The sequence below is a fragment of the Cyclopterus lumpus genome, chromosome 23 (assembly GCF_009769545.1).
Source record: "Cyclopterus lumpus isolate fCycLum1 chromosome 23, fCycLum1.pri, whole genome shotgun sequence".
NCBI classification, from domain to species: domain Eukaryota; kingdom Metazoa; phylum Chordata; class Actinopteri; order Perciformes; family Cyclopteridae; genus Cyclopterus; species Cyclopterus lumpus.
The window spans coordinates 13,959,365-13,981,867 of record NC_046988.1 but is presented as its reverse complement, the minus strand read 5'-3'; the positions used below and the strand labels follow the sequence as shown (position 1 = coordinate 13,981,867).

At 45.9% G+C, this 22,503-nt stretch overlaps 1 protein-coding gene across 1 annotated transcript; it reads right to left on the bottom strand.

The window, feature by feature from the left end:
* Positions 1-6,672: 6,672 nt before the first annotated feature.
* igf1 (insulin-like growth factor 1) lies at positions 6,673-17,520 on the bottom strand. The gene is given in 6 exon segments (XM_034526102.1): positions 6,673-6,711; positions 6,713-6,733; positions 7,574-7,609; positions 7,737-7,990; positions 15,678-15,837; positions 17,451-17,520. Coding segments are annotated over 6 exon segments (558 nt in total). The 5' UTR covers positions 17,499-17,520.
* Between the last annotated feature and the right edge of the window lie 4,983 nt (positions 17,521-22,503).

Below are 22,503 nucleotides of genomic sequence, written 5' to 3'. Positions count from 1 at the left end.
AGCTTTAACACATGAAGCATGGACTTCTATACATCCGGAGGAGTCGCCCCCTGGTGGTCAGGAGAGAGAATGCAGCTTTAACACATGAATCATAGACTTCTATACAACCGGAGGAGTCGCCCCCTGGTGGTCAGGAGAGAGAATGCAGCTTTAACACATGAAGCATAGACTTCTATACAACCGGAGGAGTCGCCCCCCTGGTGGTCAGGAGAGAGAATGCAGCTTTAACACATGAAGCATAGACTTCTATACAACCGGAGGAGTCGCCCCCTGGTGGTCAGGAGAGAGAAGGTTGCCATAACGTATCCTGTGGTTGGCAGAAACCAAACGCTACAGTACAAACTAACATTTATTCCTCCGATTGGTCGGCTGTGCCTCCCAGAGACATTATCAAACACGTAGATTCTAACTGTTTCGGCATGTTCGTGTTTGTACAGATTAAAACAACAAGACATAATGTGTTTATTGGTGAGCTTTGAGATGGTAACAGGCTGATGGATGTTTAGTTTACAGATATGAGAGTGGTATCAATTGTCCCGTCTGAATCCTGACAAGCAAACAAAACCTTTCTCGCCCCCCCACCCCACCCGCCTCCCCGAATGTCTCACTATTCATTTAAAAAGCTTTCGATCGCCCGAGAACCCGCGCCACCATCAGCTGAGGATGGAAGGCGGAGGCCGGCCCAAAACCAAAAGGGCCTCCGTGTTGACGTAGCTCTTCCCGGCTCAAAAGACCTACCTTATTAACATCACAGGAGCCCGGGACATGAATAACAGCACATTGAACTCGGCTGAAGAGATTTTGCTTGGAGCGGTCAGACCTTTTATTTTGTAAGTATTATTGTTGGAGGGCGAGGAGTTCTACTGAAGGACTGAACTTGTCCACAGGGGCACGGCCGTTCCAGCAGAAGCAGCACAACTGAACTCGTGAGCTCCGTGAGCTCTGTTGTTGTAACCTTCCTCTCTCGCTCTCGCTCTCTTTTCTGATAATCTCTCCTTTCCCTTTTTTTATTCATACGGCGAGTCGATGCCATCCGATCCAAAAGCTTCCTTGGAGCGTCAATGAACTCTGCACTTCTGGTGAAGGTCACGGGATTTGTTTTCTTTCTATACCCGCCTGGTCTGAATTTCAAAGAAAATCATTACCATAATTCTCTGATGATAAAAAAAAGAAAGAAAGAAGAAGCCAAGAGAGTCAAATCATCTTACGAGGACCAGATGTGATTCTGTGTGTATCCACGAACATTATTTTATTTACTAAGTCGTTGTGTTTCCACAACACGGCTCGACAAATCTCCGACGATGCTGACGATATTTTATCTAAAGATTTTTGAGATTTTGAGGGAGCTGCCTTTTTCATCGTCTCGCGTCACCTGTCGGCCCCAGAAGAAGTCAGGAGCGTTGTTTTATAATCCTGCCGGTGGGGGGTGGGGGGTGGGGGGGGGGGTCCGACACGTCCATGCAATCCTGCATCAACACTCTAATAGAAGGAGGAAGTGAAGGAAGGGGGGGGCTCCGATGCTCCTTGCATGGTGTTTTGATATCTGCATGTTTGTGCTGCAGAGTCTTGATGCCGGCAAAAGATGCGGGTGCAAAATGGGGAGTTTGGTGGGGGGGGGGGGGGGGGGGAGGGTGGAAGGGAGACCACGATGTAGGCTGTTTTTTTTGTTGTTGTTGTTTTTCTTTTGTTGTTGGTTGCCCAGAGAACAGACCGTGGTTTCCTGGAACAATGGCAGCTGATGAGAGTCTCTCCAAGGAAAATAAGGCTCTGACATCATGGGTTCTTAAAGCGCAGCTGAGCCAACACTCTCTCCTGCTATAATCAAGCCTCAGTGAATTTCCACTGTCGACTGAAGAAAAAAAAACGAGAAAGAGGGAGAATCTCCTCCGACGCTTTTCTTTTTCTCTTTTTTCTTCTTCTTCTTCTTCTTCTTCTTCTAAAGTGCTCGAGTCCGACGGCTAACGTTTTCCCGGCGTAGCGCGAGGCTTCCATTTCCTTTTTACGCCCCCTCTTGTTGCAAGGGCAAAACAAATAAAATGTGACACAAGTACATTTTTTCTTTTTTTCCACGATCAACCTCGTCGTCGCCGAGCCAAGAGACGATGGATGATGCGAGCCTTTTCGGATGTGAGGGGTCGGGAAGACTGATGAAGCCTTACGACCGCTTTTCCTGCACAACCAGTAGAATAAGTAGTAGAAATTGGTGAGTGTAGTTAACCACAAGGTAATTCAAAAGACAATTGTGTGCTTAAGATGAGGAGTTGAAGAGTGCGGAGAGATTGTGTTTCAGGGCTTGGTCCAAAAGAAATCTGTGTCCTCAGATGCTCTGGATCGTGAGTGCAAGCAGATCAATGGGAAACGGATTGTGTTCTTTCCAGAACCGTCCTGGTTCCTGAGGTTGTTCAAACATCTCTGCGTTGCACTCCATATAATCCGAACGTTAGCACACGTAGGAGGATAAACAGAGCACTTTTTAAGACATCCTGGCTTTGTGTGTGTGTGTGTGTGTGTGTGTGTGTGTGTGTTTTTTAGAATAATTACAACAGCATGATTCTGCACATCCGTATTCACTTTGATAATTGGCTTTATTTTTTCAACGGCTTGGTCACCTGCCACCGCACCGGGCTTTCTCCTCTCTGATTTATTTTAACTCTAAAATCTTGCACCATTAGGGTGAAATAATTGATTGTACGTCATAGCGACGGATGAAATAACATCCGGGACGGCCGGCGCGATGACCGCGACCTCGCCGACCTCCTCCCGCTGCATCACATTTTGATCTCCGGAGAGCCGATATTTCGGGGGATCCCACATACATGCGTTTTAAATGCAGTGTGCTGACGGGGGGGAGCGAGTTAGAGCTCGAGCTGTCGGTTGCGAGCATCCTCCAAAAAAAGAGCTCAACGTGCAGCTCTGGCCTCGTGGAGGGGAGCGCCACGCCACGCTGCGTTTTGGCTTTGGCGGACCCCCGCCACCTCTTAGGAAGTATCGCCTTGTCATTCGGCACACACACACACACACTCCGGTTCATACCGCCGCCCCACACACAGAGCTCCGGCTTCGGTTACGGCTTTATCTGGAGTCCAAAATGCCCCGAAAAGTCATCTGCAGGTTTGTGTTTCTCGTATAAGTGCGATGTTGCATCATAGAGGAAGCTCTGTCTTCAGAGGGAGACGAGATTTTATGGAAGTATTCAACCTTTTTTTTTTTTACATTTTATGTTAAAATGCACCAATCTTCACCCATAATGAAGCAAAAACAGGATTTATTTCGTAGTTTTGCACAAATCTACGAAAAACAACACATTTAAATAGCATTAACAGTATTTCGGGCCGTAAACTCACAGCCGGAGTGGGTTTCTGAGGCCATTTTTTTTTTCTTTTCAATAAGTTAGCAGGTAAATATAATATGTGCATGCTTGCATGACGAAAGAAAAACCCTCTCCAGACATGTATGTGATGTTGACAAGTGGTTTATTCAGCAGGAATGGTGAACAATTTGTCAGTATTATTTTTTCTACAGAAGGCAATCGAGCACCATAAATAACAGCGCTGTAATCAAACAGTTTCTTGGACAGTGAGCTTCAGCGGGGCTTCGTTTTCAAAGTCTTTGGTTTGTACTGTATGTCTGAAAATCTGGGAGGACCAGAGTTGTTCCAGAGTTTCATTTCAGCCGCCAGGTTCGACCGATTATTACAATCTGTAGACACCAAAGTATTGTCATACAAAAACACACTTTTTCTTTTTTTTTTATATATACATATACATATATATATATATATATATATATATATATATATATACATATATATATATGAAAAGAGGATTTAATTCGAAGGATGCGAACAAATGTTTCGGTCAAAATAAATTAAACTCCCGGGTTTGTTCTTTAAAGTGAGACGATGTAACGTTCTAACAAATGAAAAGTGAACTTCGTTAGCATAAAAAAGCACCGTTGCTCTGAGCGGGAGCTTCCGCAGGCTAAAGTTGGCAAACAATAATTAGACGTTTATGCTGCATTTCACTCTTTTTTTGGGGGGGGTTTCTATTCGCAAAAGATGTGGATTGCCAAGATACCGTCAATATTATTCACTGGACACAGTATTTTTTATAAACTATTCATTATAAGCAGCACACGCGAGTATATCGCTCGAAATCGTGAGGAAAACGTAAACATAGTATCTATCGTGTATATTCTTTTCCTGTGAAATGTGTGGAACGAAGCATCCATTGAATGAACATTTTAAACTTAATATTGGTATTTCTATTCGTAAAAAAAATACCTCAGCTAACCTTCCGAAGTACGGAGTCCGTGTAACGCAACGTCTACGGCCTGTTGTGATTGGTCGAGACTTCATACGCGATAATACCGTAATAAATGTTGTGTTTAATCTTTAGTTTAGTCTTTATTGTGTATACGCAAATTGTAATTTAAATTTAAAAAAATACAAGTAAATAGAAAAAAGGACCCGGTACCCACTTTTTTAATTCAAATGACTGATATACCCGGATATATATTAATATTGTCTTGTAGTCGAGTTTATTGGCTCCACAACAGTTGACGGAAACGTGCCTTAATTCTCATTTTATTTTGAATGGAAATTATACATAAAATAACGTTGTCTGACTTAAGAGTATCTTTGGAAACGAAGGCAAATTCAATATTCTATGTTCCTGTAATTACCACTTGTGGCCACAGGGGCCGCTGTTCAGCAAAAGTTACGTAGTCTCGCGTTAAGTGTTTTTAATAGTCAATACCTTGGCTTCCAGCGAGGTGCGCACACACAAGCACACACACACATCTCAGGACGGACAAAAGCAAACCATGACCTTTAACAATCTCAATAACAATTGGAAGAATCACAGTTCACAGTACTTTTGTCAAGTTATTTGGCAGAAGGGATCTTATATTGAGAAAAATAATTCAAAAACAGTAGAAAAAATAGCGTTTTGCCTTCTTGGGACCACAACGTGGTGTTATCTTCTTTTTTTTTCTTTTGTTTTATCTCCATGCATTCACAGATTTCACACAGATACATTTACTCGCTTACACTACTACCTTATTGAGACAGTTTACAAATAAAAACACTAGTAAATGTGGCCGCAAGGCTGTGCAAAAGGGAAGACCTCCAATGAAGCCCTGCCATCTGTCTGTCTTAGCCAATCTCTTTGCAAGTAACAAACTACAAAATAGCACCATTATACAGTGGATAGGATTCTTGATACAGTTTTGTTATATGAAACCATCATGTACAATGAATGATAGTAATGCATAGGTTAACATAAATGGAGGTACTGTTTGATTATACACAGGCAGAGGAGGCAGAGATGAGATTGTCTTGGGGGTGGTTTTTTGTGCGATAAAATGACCGTAAAAATCCGGTTTTGGAGGCTTGAACAAACAGCCGTCTCGTGCAAGGACTTCTCAGAACTGGCTTTCCTACGAGTCGTGTTTGTGTGCGCTCGACCTTTTGCTCGCGGTTACACAACTCGCATTTACACTGCGGGTGCGTGCTATGCCGTGTTTGTGTTACTGTTTTATATGTGTTGTGATCCGTAATCTCGTATCTCCGGTGAAGTCGTTGGACTCTGTAACCGACGCCGTGGAGTTCGGTTTGCAACGCGGGACCCCGAGCGACAACGGAAGCAGCAAAAGTTCTCAGCCTCCCTAAACTAACGAAAATATGAAAAAAAAAAATCGATCAATCGGATGTTCGAACTTCCTATTTACGTGGCAATCGCCTTTCTTTTTGCTTTACGAACATGCCGTCGAGTCTTCAAGGGAACCTTTTCGAGCACCTTTCGTGACTCTCGCTTGACCTTGAACACGGGCCTCCATTCAGACCCCCAATGTTGATCTCTGGTCACGGGATTTTTGGGACGGCTTTGTGCCAAACGTACTTTGAATCTACTGAATGATCCATTTCTTCTCTGACCAAACCAAACGAGCACCACGAACCGACTGATTTCAATTTGGCTTCTGGTTTATTCGTGTCTCTTGGTTTTGTACTTCAGACCTTCCTGGAAAAAAAAGCCCCTTAAATAATGGTGCCTGATTCTTGAGACTCAATCCCCAGGTTCGGCGTTTGGATTGGACTCAATGAACTCAGGATTTGACCAAAGCTCAAGGTAAAATAACTAAAACAATGTTAAAGTCTGATAATTTTACTTATTACAGATATCCTGGGTTACGCGCGATGCATAAAGACAAACTGGGGGTAGTAACTGTTATAGGGGAGCGGTGACGCGGTGTCCTGTCTTACCGAAAGGAGTGTTACAGGGGACGGGACACTCATTCTCAAACACAGCCCCAGGCCCCTCTCTGATTGGCTGAAGCCCTTTTCCTGGAGCCAGGGGGATGCTGCAGCTCCCACACACACGGAGGTGTAATAAGCTCTCGTTCCGCTAAACTAGTCCGTTACGTTGCATTTACAAAGAATTTCCTCCCCGATATGGAATTGGTGCAAGTGTATAAAATAATCACAAGATCCCTCGTCAAACCCTCAAACGCCAACTCGGCTCTCAGGTTTCAATCATTTCGAGAGCTCTTTTTTGAACTTTGCTAGCATCCTCTCTGTTAGTTTACAGCGAACCATTCCACAGGGGCGCCGGGGTAAGGCCGCTCCCGTCTCCCTTCCCAAGCCGCCTGGGCGTTTGTCCATTCGCTCCTTCCCTACATTCGGTAATTTCTGCCCCCCATGTTGCCTCGACTCTGAGTTCTTCTGATGCACGTCCTGCGATAAAAGGAAAAACACATGTTAGCCACGTAGCGGAGACACTGCAGGACAAAGTGAGCGAGCTTTGAGGGGGGGGAACTATTTGCGTTGTTTGGATGCTCGAAGTAAAAACGTGTTCGCCTCGCGTAATCACATCTGAAATCACAATTCCTGTTTGAGCATCGCGTGTTTTTCAGCGGCTACGCTTTTGACGTGTAACGCAAGTTAGCTGCAATGCTAACAGCGCTAACGATACCGTCCAGCCAGAAGGCTAAAAGCCCTAAGATGCTATTTTCTCAAATACTGGTGTGAACATACATAATAATATCTTCTTTTGGAGATAATGGAAATATAGAATCACGTAAATTCCTGTTTCAGACTCAGAGTTGCACAACGAGAGGAGCTTCAGCAGTTCCAAAGAGTTGAACGCTCGCTTCGTCTCCGGACCCTCGCGAGCGTCGGTCTGTTATATACGGTGAGACGCCAGAATCTTTTTCAGCACATAATGTACAGTAGCAGCAGAGTGGAGATTCTGCCCGGGGAGCGGGGGAGTGCCACTGGGTCTACCACGAAAACCACTTAGCTCCTTCTCTTCTCGCTAATGGTTTTTCTTTTTCGAGAGAAGGGTAAAAAAGCGCAACGGTCGAACTTTAAAAGGATCGCGCTCTCTCCCCGCAGGTTTGGGCCACTCGAGGATGAAACCGAAGTCCGCATTTAGACCTCGCGCTTTTTCTTTTTAAGATTAAGATTTCAGGGAACGGAGACTCATTCAAATGATTCTCTCTCTCTCACTCCTCTCGAGAGCGTCAAGAGTGGAGAAAAGAATGACAATAAAATGAAATAAAGAAGCATGCATACCTTGAAGGATGAATGACTATGTCCAGGTAAAGGTCTCTGTGGGAAGAAAAAGGAAGCCACTTAAATTGGATGGATTCATGTGTCTTGCAAACCTGAACCTACTGACCCCTTAAAGACGTCTTAGCACATAGACATGTGTATCCGTCCGGTGCGGTGTGCTCACCTTCTTGTTTTTTGTCTTGTCCGGCTGCTGTGCCGTCCTACGCTCCGTGCTCCTGTCCACTTTGTGGCCCCCCCCCGCGGCGCTAACCTTCGGCGCTCGGTCCGTGTGGCGCTGTGCGCGCACGGACCGAGCGGCCTTGCTCGTCTTGGGAGGCGCGCAGTACATCTCCAGGCGCCGCAGCTCACAGCTCTGGAAGCAGCACTCGTCCACGATGCCGCGTGACCGCCGAGCGTTGGGGCCATAGCCTGGTTTACCTGTCGGTGGGGGAGGAGGAGGGGGTCAGCTTGGGACAACGACATAGCCAAAGGGCCACCAGGGTATAGACCGAGGCTTTGAAGTGGATTAATGGAGTTACAACTTCCTCGTCTGTCACGTCGATGGCCAATAGACGTACATTGGGAAAGAGACGACTTTCATATTTTGAGATCTTAAAAGTTTTCACACAGGATTAAATATTTTAATATATTGAATGTAGCTAACTGCCATATCTTAAGCGTTACAAAAAAATGAGTTAGTGTACGTGAGAGTGTGTTGCTGAGACGAAAAAGAAAAATCTGGAACAAACGTTTCCTTCGGATTTTGCAGGAAAAAATGCCATTTCAGTGTCGTGGAAGATATTTGGCTTTTGGAAAAAATGGTTCCAATATTAACTTTTAATCACATTTCCTGCCTGCTGGTCTCCCCCCTCCTGATACAGAAAACTGACTTTCAGTGCTATTTAAGCTGATCTTTTCTTAGGAGTGATATGACGTGGATTTATTCGCTGTATAACTTGTAATGTGTCACATTGCACACGACGGACCCTTTTTTGCAGCTGCTTCCCTGTAAAAGAAAAAGGAAAACGTTGAGAACATCCCACTCAGGTTTCTTTGACACTGGGGCCGGTCCTGTGGGCCAACGAGAACGGAAGGCCGGTGGCCCGATCGCACCCCGAGTAACGACCGGGGACCTCGACGAGGTGAGGAGGAAATGTCGTGGTCTTATCAAATGTTTTAAAGGTGCGATACTCAGCTTGTTGACTCAGTGACCACATCGAGTTGCCATGACGCCAGCACTCACTTCCTTTTTTTACTCCGCTCCCCCCTCTTTTGGTGGCCCTTTAGACTCTCCATTAACAATTCCCCCCGCCCACCTCGAAGCAATACAGCGTTGATGGGCTATTCCCTGTTACCAAATAAAATAATAATAATTTAATATGGCATTTACAAGGAGGAAATGCCTTTCCCTCTCTGAGTTAATAGCTCTTGGCTCAGCAGCCCGCCAGCGCTGACAAAGTGCATTAACTTCTGCTCTCCGTCTGCCGTGTCCTGACAATGCTGTTCTGGACAGAGAGCGGCTCTCATTCACAAACGGCATCTTTTCTCTTGCACGTCAGGTAAGGACGACGCTAAAAATACACGGCGCACCTGCATTATTTAGGCGGCGGAGGAAGACGAACCGGATTCGCTCGGATCTCAAACCGCCAGAAGGGAATGCGTTGAATAAAAGGACAAGAGATGACAAAAATTAGCATTTTGTCATTTCAGCTGCACCTTTCGTGGCCTGTAGTCCACCTACTAATTCTTTCTTTTCTCAGTCATCTGCGGTGAGCACCATCGGTTACTCCACCACCTGATATCGATGTAGCAGGAGAGAAATGTGACGTTCTGGCCCCTGGCTGCCGATTATATAACCAAAAGAGGGGCGTGGCCTCGCTGCCATGGCCTGTTTTTTTTTTTCTTCTTCACAATCCCTCCCAATAAAGCCTAACAAATTAACATCCGCTATTATCCCGAAAATAGCTCGCAACCCCCGCTGCACAAACAGCTGGAAAGGGGAGAGAAACATCAGCTGGCACCGGGTTGTAACATGTAGGATAATCAGCTCGGGCAGGTTTTTTGAGGGGAAAAACACGCATATAATAATCAGGTCTAAAAGCTTTTTGGGAGGTTTTTAAACGCTCCGACCCCACGGATAGCTGCTGTAATCCCTCGTAAAGAGCGGTTTTCCGTGACTGTTGTTAAACAACTGAGGGTAAACAACTCCTTCCTGCCAGCGCTGGGTGCAGGAGGCACGCCGACGAGGCATTTCAGGTCAGATCAGGAAAGCCTGTGTCAGCGTTTCAGCCGCCGTGACGAAGGCAAGAGCGCGAAGGCAAGAGCGCGAAGGCAAGAGCGCGAAGTCGAGCGTATTGCGTTCAATTGCAATGCACGAGGAATCAATGGCTACAGGGATCCACCTCGAGAAAGGCAACATACAGGAACACGCCAATGAAAATGACTAGAAATGAGTATCAATTACCATTCGCAGGATTTAGATGCAGTTCGAAAAGGTTCATAATTTGCTTCTTTGCAAACCTGGTCTCATGTTGCACATCATTGCTTTAAGACATCGTGTTCATCATCGTGTAAGTAAAATATGCACGAGGACGTAAAACGGGCCAGAAAACACGTCCGGGACGCCTTTCTCCCAGCATGCAACAGGACTGGCGGAGCAGGGCTGTTTCTCTCACGAGTCTCTAAGCTGAACTCTTCGGAACCATCTTTCGAGCGCTCGGTACTGCAAAAGGATGTGACAAGAGAACCGCGCGGCAACATTAAACATCTCCAACCCGTCACCGTAAGTGTCGACTCAGCGTTTTCATGTGACCGCCACCACGCCGAGCATCTTCTGGTGTTTTAGCCTCGGCACGCATAGCTATGTTCACTAGATCGGATCAGAAATGATTAGAAACGATTCTATGAAGAATAAAAGGATCTGAGTTTATTAAATGAATCACAGACTCGAGTGGAGTTTTCTATCTAATTTTTCTCGGTGTTAAATTGACAGGTGGGGTTTTATTGACAGGTGTGTAGAATCAACAACAACAAAAAATGTCCGGGGCTTTTAAAGGAACCGAAAAAGAATCCTCCGCATGTACCCAATAAATATAAAAAAGCATCAGAGGTTAATTAAGTGCCAAATTAACCCAGTGTGCCTGGATTCTTTTGGGGATATCTATCAAAGGGTACGTGTGTGAGACTGTGGGCCTCGCTGCTGTCATCCTATCTGTTTTCGTTGAATTGTTTGTAGGAGAGCGAGTACCAAGTGATTAATAGCGTGCAGGGTTCTTTGGTTCCTTTCCAGCTGGAACGAGAAATGAAAGAATATGTACGAGACTACCTGTGAGGAAGAAGGGAGAATGGCGGAGAGAGGTCCACGATGTTAACTATAAACCCACGATGACCTCGAATGCACTCTTTGGGGGGTGTCTCAGATTCACCTATAATGTACAGATTGAATATCTGGAGGACGCCTGCGTGTCCTTTTTTTCATGAAACGCCTCTTTGTTTTTCCCGACCGGACAGCCATTCTCTGGAAAAAGGGGTCGGGGGAGTTTAAAAAAAAAATGTCTTCAGGTCTTAATGGGAAAAACGACACCTTTTCACAGTGATGGAGAGGACACAGGAGGTCTTTCTTCAGACCTCAGTGGCTTCCGCTGTGTGTTCAGGTCCAGTGTAAAACTAGGGAGGGAGGGGGGGGTCCTGATCATCCTGTAATCCACATAATCCTCTGCTGCTGAGGGACAAGGCCAGGCTGTGTGTGTGTGTGTGTGTGTGTGTGTGTACATTCTACTTCCCTGCAGCTCCAGTTCAGTGGCTTTGAAAAAAAACAACAACCAAAATAAACACTTGACGAGGAATTCAATGTTCCCTTTTTTTTTCTTTCTCACGTGCCATCAGAATGAGTCAAAAACATGAACCGAAGAACAACACGTTTTTATACTTGGCGGCACTTTGTGTACCAACAATTAGCTCCCGGGCCAAAAAACGATATGTGCTCTTACTGGAGAATACATGTGAATACTTTTAAGTAAGAACTGCTAAAATATGAAGTGACTTAGGAGCCACTTAACACTCACACTTTGGTCAAAAAGCTCCCATAACGGATCTGATTCATGGGATGATCATCGCCTGCTAGAGCGCCACAAAGACAACTGAGGATTTCTAGGTCAGGCTAATAATTGGAAAAACTGACTCCAGCGGTGTTTTTTTTTTTTTTTTTCTTCTTCTGTTTCATAGACTGCAGTTTGTTTCATTGCCTTAAAAAAAGGAAGAAATTTCCACCAACTAGTATTTAGTATTTCTGTCAGGGTTGGAAAACCTTCTGAAACGCAAGTGTGCTCCTTCACCGGTGGGCATATTGTAAGGTGGATTGGCGAAAGCACCGTCAGCACTGGAAACGCGCCCCGCCGTTGCAACACTTTGCCTCCGGACACATTATCAATCAGAGGGCTGCCAAGTTCAACACGGGCCAGACCGGAGGGGAAGAGTTCAGGGGAAAAAGGAGCGCGCCCCCCCCCCCCCCCCCCCCCCCCCCGAATGGATCCTGCAGACGCGTTCGCACACAACGAACCCGCCTCTTTTAAAAAAAAAAAAAAGGGAAATGTGGCATTGATAGATGGCCGCTGTGCAGTTGGGTGACTGCACAGTGTAAGGTAACCCCCCCCCGTAATACCACAAAAAGGTCTGTTCCTGTTTAAAGAAGTCTCTCCTGCAGGAGTTACATTTTGGCCTCCGTCCAACACTTTCTCGGGAGATGAATATGGATGGTGGTGCCGCACTCCTGTAGCCGCGAGGAACATTCACATCGTCCAATCTCTGGACACCCTCGAAACCTTTCATTGGCTTTAAGCTGCGGCTGCGGACGGCGCGCGGGAACATTTTAGGAACCCGAGATGTACGAATCGTGAAGCGGTTGCAACAAAGAGAACGTCTTGTTGGTGCGAGGACCCTGAACGCGATCGCGTAACCAGCGATCTTCCGCCGCCCCTCAGCCTAAACGAAGAGAACACGGCCTTTTATTTGTATTTTTTTTGTTTTTTGCAAAGCGAAGTGCTGCAGCGGAGGGAATCCAGAGACCCAAAAAAAAAAAATTTAAAAAAAAAGTCTCAACTAGGCAGAAAACTGGCAACGGAGCGACCGCTCCACAGCGTGCGGGCGCTGCCAGCAGCATCTGGACGAACAAGACTCGCAGCTTTGCAGCAGCTTGGTGGCTCTCCAGCAAACTCTCTGGCAAATGGAGCACCCGGGGGGGGGGCTGCAGAGAATGATGTTGACTGGCCCTGGAAAAGCTGCATGGAGGGGTGGAGGAATGTGGCGGTGGAGGGGGGGGGGGGGGGGGGGGCCAGCAGCAAGGTGCATGGTGACACGACCTCCAGACAGGGAACGTTCTTTTTCGATTCTGCAAAAAGAACTTTTGGATAACGCTCAATGACCTTTTGGAATGGTTCATGCCAACCGTTTTATAAGTAGGACATAGTTACGCTGGGGAAACACTTGGAGGGTTTTTTGGTGTGAGTGTTAACTGGACGCATGAACTGGTAACACACCCCATTCACAATCTCACACCCTCACTTTCCCTACATGCAGGAAACACCACTTTCTTTATTGTAACTAATAGATGACATTGGACATAAATCGTGTGCCACAGGCAACGAGCCCGAGAGGTCAGGTGGTCCAGCCCGGTATACCCAGGTCTATTGAATGCTGCAGGGATAAGTCCTAGTCAGCATATTTGCAAAGATTCGTCATCCCAAAAGCCGTGATGTTCAAGCTCCAACTCCCCCGAAATCTCCGCAGGGGCAAGAAAGGTGTTCACGGAAGAGCACGAGAGGATTCTGGACACGAAGACGGCCAAGAATCAAGAGGATTGACGGCGGACGATATGGAGCAATAAACAGGCTTTAAAAAGGGAACAGGTCCCGTGGAGGTTTCGTCCAGACATTCATGGTCCCCAGAGGACGAATCCTCATTACGTTTCCTCTCTGGCGCCACCGTGTGGTTCTTGTGTGACATGTTTTCGATAGCCACTGTACAGATGTTACTCGAGGAACGCTTCCAAGTGCGTCCAATGCAAGACGCCGTTACGACACTCTGCAGGTGTGTGTAGCTTAGAGCTAAATGAAGGTTGAGTTGGAAGTGGGCGCAAGAAGGGAAGAAGGGAGTGGGCAGTGGGGGAGGGGGTCATCAGCCCCCTCACTTTAGGGCACTGGCCTGGTGTGAACCCATCGCATGATGGTCTAGTTTTAGATTTGCATCCATAAAGGCTGCATGGGCCACTGATATGTTATTCCACTGCTGTACTGAGGCTGGGATTCAAAGACCTGCCACCCCCCCCCCCCCCTCCGGGCCCCTAATCTTCCATCCGTCACCAAGTTCTCAAGAAGGTGTATCTACAAACCACTCCAGGTTCAGGTTGAGGTGAAAGCAATCAATTACTGGAAAAGAGAACACTACAGATCCCGCCCGATTTCCCACAGAAATCTTATATCTTCTTTTCTTTTTTGAAAAATTGGCAGACGACAAAAAAGTCCACCACATGTGGAAAAGCTTTCACGACTTTCGGGACCGAAACCAAACCATTAATAATGGATTGTTATGTGAAGAAAAAAAACGGCACAGGAGTCACCGGGACGGTTGATTCACGTAGAAATGGGGGAGGGGGGGGGGGGGGGGGGTGCTCCTCTGAGACGCCTGATTGGCGGATGTTAATGATGGGGTAAGACCTCATCTCAGTTGTGCTTCAGCCAGCTACACTATTAATGTCACACTACTCGTCTCTGACAGAAGGATCGGGGTCCATGCCGGTGGAGCGTTGCACCTAGAACCCCGGTCCCTCCATTGCACCTAGGACCCCGGTCCCTCCATTGCATCTAGGACCCCGGTCCCTCCATTGCATCTAGGACCCCGGTCCCTCCATTGCATCTAGGACCCCGGTCCCTCCATTGCACCTAGAACCCCGGTCACTCCATTGCATCTAGGACCCCGGTCCCTCCATTGCACCTAGGACCCCGGTCCCTCCATTGTACCTAGAACCTTGGTCCCTCCATTGTACCTAGAACCTCGGTCCTTCCATTGCACCTAGAACCCCGGTCCCTCCATTGTACCTAGAACCTCGGTCTCTCCATTGCACCTACAACCCCGGTCACTCCATTGCATCTAGGACCCCGGTCCCTCCATTGCACCTAGAACCCCGGTCCCTCCATTGTACCTAGAACCCCGGTCCCTCCATTGCACCTAGAACCTCGGTCCCTCCATTGTACCTAGAACCTTGGTCCTTCCATTGCACCTAGAACCCCGGTCCCTCCATTGTACCTAGAACCCCGGTCCCTCCATTGTACCTATAACCCCGGTCCCTCCATTGCACCTAGAACCCCGGTCCCTCCATTGTACCTAGAACCCCGGTCCCTCCATTGCACCTAGAACCCCGGTCCCTCCATTGTACCTAGAACCTCGGTCCCTCCATCTAGCCTGTGCTTTTTCTAGGCTGGGTTGTAACCTTAATGGAAAAATCTGGAGATTTAAATCCTGGATTGTTGGTGAAGGGTTTTCTTTGGGTTCGCTTTCTCTTCTCTGGTGGAAAAGAAGAAGAAAAAAAACCTCACTGCAACATTCAGTTTCTACCCCCTCCTACTTCAGTAGAGATAGCGAGCCAATTTCCACTTAAAGCCTCTTCTTCGCCCAATGCACGCGGGGGCAAAACTGCCAAATGTTGCCACCAAAACAGTAATTAGGTTAATTATCAGCGTTCCATATTTCATTTTGGGTTTTTTTTTTTCCAAAATCTGGGCTCCCGTCCATCGACCAGAGAGCGGAGCATTAACACCAAATGTGCAGGGGGAAGAATGTGAACTCGTAGAGAAGACGTAAGAAGAAGAAGAAGAAGAAGAAGAAGAAGAAGAAGAAGAAGAAGAAGAAGAAGAAGAAGAAGAAGAAGAAGAAGAAGAAGAAGAAGAAGAAAAAGAAAAAGAAAAAGAAAAAGAAAAAGAAAAAGAAAAAGAAGAAGAAGAAGAAGAAAGGGAACATTGTCAAGAGGAAAAAAAGCCGTGGCTGCTTCTTTATTTATGAGCTCGCTGGAGGTGGAGAGCTCTGGTGCCAGATACAGCCAGACCTTTATGAATTAATAAAAAGGTGCACTTACTGAAATAAAAGCCTCTCTCTCCACACACAAACTGCAGCGTGTCGACCAGCTCCGCCCCGCACAGGGTCTCTGGACCCGCCCTTGTTGCCGTCGGAGTCAGGGTGAGGACGCACAGCAGTAGTGAGAGGGCGTGGCTACAGGAGATACAGCACATCGCACTCTGCAGCACAGGGAGAGAGAGAGAGAGAGAGAGAGAGAGAGAGAGAGAGGGAGAGAGAGAGGGAGGGAGGGGGAGAGAGAGAGAGAGAGAGAGGGAGAGAGAGAGAGGGAGGGAGGGGGAGAGAGAGAGAGAGAGAGAGAGAGAGAGAGAGAGAGAGGGAGGGAGGGGGAGAGAGAGTTAGCATTTCCACTGCTGTTAAAGACAGAGCCAGAGAGAGAGAGTTTTTTTTTATTATTTCATTCAAGCAAGGGAAATCACACGCTCCCATATTACACTGCTGGCCACTGAGCACATCTGCTGTGACAATTGGTTGCTCGGTGCCTTGCTCAATGACACATCAGTTGGTGGCAACTTTAACCCCCCCCACACACACACACACACACATACACACATAAACGTGGAGCCCGTGTTGCTTCCCTCTTAAACTTGACAAACACAAACAAAAAGAGGAAATAAAAAGAAGAAATTAAAAAAAATGGCCGTGGCCACAGATGGTATAGCTTTAGTTTGGAGATGTGGAGGAAAATGTATTAAATGTAAACTTAGAGTCGGAGTCACACGGGAGGCTGAGCAGCTGTGGTGCTCCGGAGCGCGCGACCACATTGGACACACACTCCGTATCACCTCTCAGCCACGCCGTGCATGTCCTCACCGGTTAATAACATTCCATAATAATCATTTAGAAATATAAATAATAAATCTATCATTAATCACCACTTGGTTAAGCATCGGTTAAGCCTCGTGCCAAAAAAATAAATAAAAACACACACACAGCTGTCGGCGCGTTATTACGCACAGAACTTTAACCAAAAGTGCTTCAAAATCTCCCCAAAAAGAATAAGAGATGCAAAAAAAATAAAAAATAAAAAAAAGCGCCAGGCATCTTTCACGATCCAAACTGTGAGATGGAAAACGGCTGCCCGGCCAACAAACCCAGCAGCCGAGGAAGCTGAGTGGGCCAAATACACATAATAAAAAAGAATAAACACAGGACACTATCCATCTACATCACGACCCCAACCGCTCCACCAAGTATTTCATGTTACGGCTCTCCTCTCTCTCTCTCTTAGCCCCGCAGCATCAGGTTAGATAGTTAGCACTTTCATAATGCAGACTCAGCAGATCGTGACTTTGAAAGTTGCAGAGCTGCACGAGGACTTTTTTTTTTTTTCTGGGGGAAAAAAGGAGCGCAGGACGCACTAGAAGCTCTGAGAACCAGAACCCATTCATCCGAGACACTCATGCACTACTCATGTCCACGAGAGAGAGAGAGAGAGAGAGAGAGAGAGAGAGAAACAACAAATGGTCAATTTAAGCAGAAGGTGGACAATATATTGTTATCTGTTGGAAAGAAAATAAGTCATTAAAACAACGCAGAACAGTTGCTCTCTAAGTGCATTTAAAAAAAAAAAGAAGAAGAAAAAAAAAGGATACAAATCAGAATAAATCCACATTTAGTCATGCATTTAGAAAAATCCGTCAAAATATTCAAAGTGAAACAAGTGTGTGCGCGTGTGTGTGTGTGTGTGTGTGTGTGTGTGTCCCGGTTTAAAGTGAGGATGCTCTGCGAAGGTGATAATGTGTATAGTGTGAAAGGAAAGCAGGTAAGTTACCTTGAAGACATCACATAAATGCCACTGAGAGGAAAGAGCGCTAGACATCCCCACGGGTCTCCGCAAGACAAAGCCCGGCGAAAAGGAACTTGTTTGAAGTCATTAAAAACGGGGAGAAAGAGGATGAGATGCGGGCAATGTCACATCTCAATATTCCGACTTTGTTCCATTGCGCAGGCTCGTTTTGGAGAAGTGAGATTTAGCGAACAGGAGACGGATTTAGAGAGAAAATCCCTCACATTTATCTACATTACACAGACATTTTCAACAGGAAACAGCTGGGGCAGCATTTGCCTCCTACTCGTCCTAAGTTATTCATTAAGGATTTTGGGCACATATTCAAATAACGTCATTTCTCTCTCTCTCTCCTTTTTTTTTTTTTTCTTTTTTTTTTCTTCTTCTTCTTCTTCTTCTTCTTCTTCTTCTTCTTCTTCTTCTTCTTCTTCTCAGACCGGGATTGAATTTTGATCTCTATAAGACTTGGTTAGTAGTTCAGATCAAGACAGGGGAAAAAAAAAAGAAATAAAAAAAAAAAGCGTCGCTGCCCCACCATGCAGCAGCAGCAGCTCACGCGCACACAGCACACGGTATGCAGAGGAGAAGTTAAAGCTGGAGGTTTGGATGTGGCTGCTGGTTGTTGTGCGTAATTTGGCACCGCGTAATTCAACAGCGCCTTCTATCCAAATCTGATTCGATTATGGATGAAATTCATCAAGAACAGTTCCCCACTCAGCCGCCACTGTGCTACTGACTTGAATACCTAATAAACACGACAGAAAAAAAGCTGAATACATAAAGTGAAAGTGGAAAATCTAAGTGGTATTTTCTAAAAAAAAACTAAAAAAAACGCCTCATCTGAAGTTCACTTTGTGCAGAATTTACTGTTTTTTTTCACACTCTGGATTGTGTGTTGAAATTGAGTCAATAAATGCAGCTTCCCTACTGAGATCTGTTGACACATGAAGTGTTCATGATGGGGGACTGACGTAGAACTTTGTGAATTTACGATTAAGAAGACATTGATTTCACATCTTTCATATTTTTTTAAAACCCCCCTGGATCAAACTACAGAGACCGGATGCTTCACCGAGGGACCGACAGACACCAGGTGGCTCCCAGTGTGCACGGCCACATAAGGTGAGGGCCCCCAGTGTTCCCAGTGTGTCACAGGAAAACACACTAATGCCATCCCTGCAGGTTTTCAGCATTTCAATACTGATCCGAGCTGAACATGAGATCAGGGCCGAGAACCAATCAGAAAGCAGGACGCCGGGCGTGCATCCCAGCATGCTCGGCCCGGTTGTGTGTAAGTGCATCAAACTACAGTTGGGTCCAAGTGGGTCAAAACACCGGCGCCACACAATGATGCTACCTGAGCAGCAGAGGCCACTGGTGTTTCAATAGGTGGCCCCCAACACCAGGGACGGGGCTCTTTGAGCAATTTGTTTGTAGACTTTTGTTGAAGTTTATTTTGTTGAGAAATATTAAATAGTTTTGTAAAAAAAAAAAAGAGTGAATAACGAGAAGGACAATTTGCTCTTTGTCAATATAAACGTCGCTTCGTTGTTGTTCTTCTCCTGACGGGCTTCAGCAAGAGTTTGATTGACAGATGGTTCATCCAATCACCTTCTGAGTAAACAAACACAGGACTTTCACCCAGGAGGCCGCTGTCCGTGTCCCACTTGGAACCAAAAGTAAAGGTGGACTACGCTCATTTGAATCCAGCTCCACCACCACTGATAAAAACTACTATATGAAGAAAATAATTGCTGAATTTAACTACAATGAGTGGCTAAAGCAGAAGAAATGCTGACCATGAATACTATAGAAATGAATTTGAGTCAAGTACAACTTGACATTTTTTGTCCTTTTCCAATAACATCGAAACCGATTTGTTTTTCTTTGTCTTCTGTGACAATGAATTGAATATCTTTTGGTTTTTGGACTCGATAATGTTTTTTTAATTTTATTTTTTAAATATGCCAAATGTTTAATTGAGTTTGTTGAGTTTTTATAGATAGAAAAACAACCCACAGATTAATCGTGTGACTATAAAATAATTGTCGATCTGTGAGCCGACTCGAGCCCCAGCAGCGTCTCCGTTGGCCTCCCCGGGGCGGATTGCGTCACCGCCGAGAGCCGCTGATGCAACGTTGGAATATGATGATGCCGCTCCTCTGATTAGAGGGGGGGGGGCGGGGGGCAAAGCTGCTTTCAGACCAGAGGATGGATGACCTTGTTATGGCATCAGATCAGGGACGTATAGCGCGGTCACTGATGCCCGTAAGCCTCTCTGCTCGTCTTGTGGATGTGAACTCATCTCATCTTTCACTGACTCTTGACCTCCAAAAAAGGACAAAAAGAAAAACACAATCTCGCCTGTGAATGCTTCATCGCAGACTTTCCTGTTATCACTGTGGTCTGGCGAGTATTAATGATGGGCTTGTGCTGCACATCTGCTGATGCAGAGGAAGAAGAAGAAGAAAACAGGGAGGGGCGGGGGGGGGGGGGGGGGGGGGGGGGCGAGTTGACCTTCCCTTGTTCGGCGTCACAGTGCTCTGTACTGTCGTGGTGCCAGGTTTCTCTCTCTCTCTCTGTCTGCCTCTCTTCTCTTTGGTTGCAAGACTTTTTGAACCCCCCCTCACCCCCCTCACCCCCCCTGCAGCCTTGTCTAAGGAGACGTCCGCCCCAGTGAACTCATTGACCAGGGAAAGACTTGTTTTCACTCCCTTCTGGTGAAGGAAGGAGAAACCGTTCGCTGCAAGAAATGTGTGTGCATCCTGATGGAAGAGTGGGCTTTAAAAAAAATCACACGTTTTCTCTTCCGAGGAAGTGTTTCGGGGTGTTTTCTTGAATGCACTGTTATTGATAATAGCCTTGAAAAGAAAACGTATGCAACAGATTTGGCAACGAGCATGAGTCATCCCCCCCCCCCCCCCCCCCCCCCCCCCCCCCCCACCCCCCCGCCCTCACACTTGGAAGAATCTTTTATACTCTAACAAAAAAAAAAAAAAAAGCAATAGCCTTTGCCAAAACGGTCCACTTTTTGCAGTGTTAGCAGCATCCCATCTGGTGCCTCCTGCCAAGCAAATGTCCGATTCAGAGGGAGACACAGATACGGACAGCGGTGCAGAAAGCAAATGAATGTGAGAGTGGGACGAAAGCCGAGTGGGACGTGAAGTGAGAGGGACGCGAACGCGCCGAGGGAGGATGGAGGGACCTGGTACCCAAGATGGGAGTGAATGTGTGAGGCTAGGGATGTGTCTGGGCACACACACACACACACACAGGGTTCACTTGAGGACACGCGTGCAAGCGCATGCACACGCTTGATTAGAGCAGCAATCCTCTATTCTCTTCGTTAGTCTGCAGGGTTGTTTTTTTTCCACAGCTCAATGGGTTCTGTGTTATATTTCCTTCTTTTTTTTTAAATTTTTTTTTTTTAAATCAATTGACTGAAACACACAAATGAAAAAGCTTCTCAAAAACAATGATGCGAGTGATTGTCGGGGTATTTTCTTTGCGTGTGTGATACTCCACCGAGCCGGGGGAGTTCCACAGGGTGCAGCTGTCCAATTCAGGTCAGATATTGTTATCGAAGCCGTCGGCCTCACTGTTCATATGGAAGAAATAAAGGTGCACATGCAAGAAATGGGGTTATTGGTACACTCTGTTCCCGAGGTAATTTGCAGGGGTCACAGTGTTTTTTGGGGTAAATAGGAAAGCCAGGAAATGATGCACTGCACGCTGATGATCAAAACAAAAAAGAACATATCTCTGGGACAGTTTAACTGCTTCTTTCATCGCTGACCGTGCTGGAAGTGGTCGGACTTTTCAATAAATCTGATCGGTTTCTCAGGAAAACCAAACGCGGAGGCCGTTATCGACGGATTCTCTGCTGGCAGCCGGTCCGACTGAGGGGATCGTGCCGCGCTCGGTGTCGCCGGAGAAACAACAAAACACATTTCATTTAGTCTCAAGTAGCCGATTCATTGAAGTCTAGACGATGCCGATCAGTTAAAGCTGCATTGATCAATATCTTTATATAAAGAATGGATCAAATTACTGAGCTGTCACATAAAAGGTGTTTATTATGACCAAACAGAATTATCATCCAATAGGTCGCAGGTAAACAACAGGTAAACAACTCAGGTAAACAACTCAGGTACACAACCCAGGTAAACAAGAACGTGTCCTCATACAGCGTATGATACTTCATGGAAAGTTATTCCTTATTTTACTTACGAAAGTCCAGCAAAACAGGTCAATTGTAGCAATTGTCAATTGTCACGTGCACACATTGTTACATGCGTACATTGTAACATGCATACATTGTAATGTGCACACATTGTAACATGCATGCATTGTAACATGAATACATTGTAACGTGCATGCACTGTAACATGCACACATTGTAACATACATACATTGTAATGCACATGCATTGTCACATGAATACATTGTAACGTGCATGCATTGTAACAATGCATGCATTGTAATGGGCAAGTATTGTAACATGCATACATTGTAACATGCATACATTGTAACACACACGCATTGTAACATGCACACATTGTAACGTGCACACAATGTAACGTGCACACAATGTAACATGCACACATTGTAACGTGCACACAATGTAACATGCACACAATGTAACGTGCACACATTGTAACGTGCACAGATTGTAACGTGCACACATTGTAACGCACAGATTGTAACGTGCACACATTGTAACGTGCACACATTGTAACATGCACACATTGTAACATGCACACATTGTAACGTACACATTGTAACGTGCACACATTGTAACGTGCACACATTGTAACATGCACACATTGTAACGTGCACACATTGTAACGTGCACACATTGTAACATGCACACATTGTAACGTACACATTGTAACGTGCACACATTGTAACATGCACACATTGTAACATGCACACATTGTAACACACAGATTGTAACGTGCACACATTGTAACATGCACACAATGTAACATGCACACATTGTAACATGCACATTGTAACATGCACACAATGTAACATG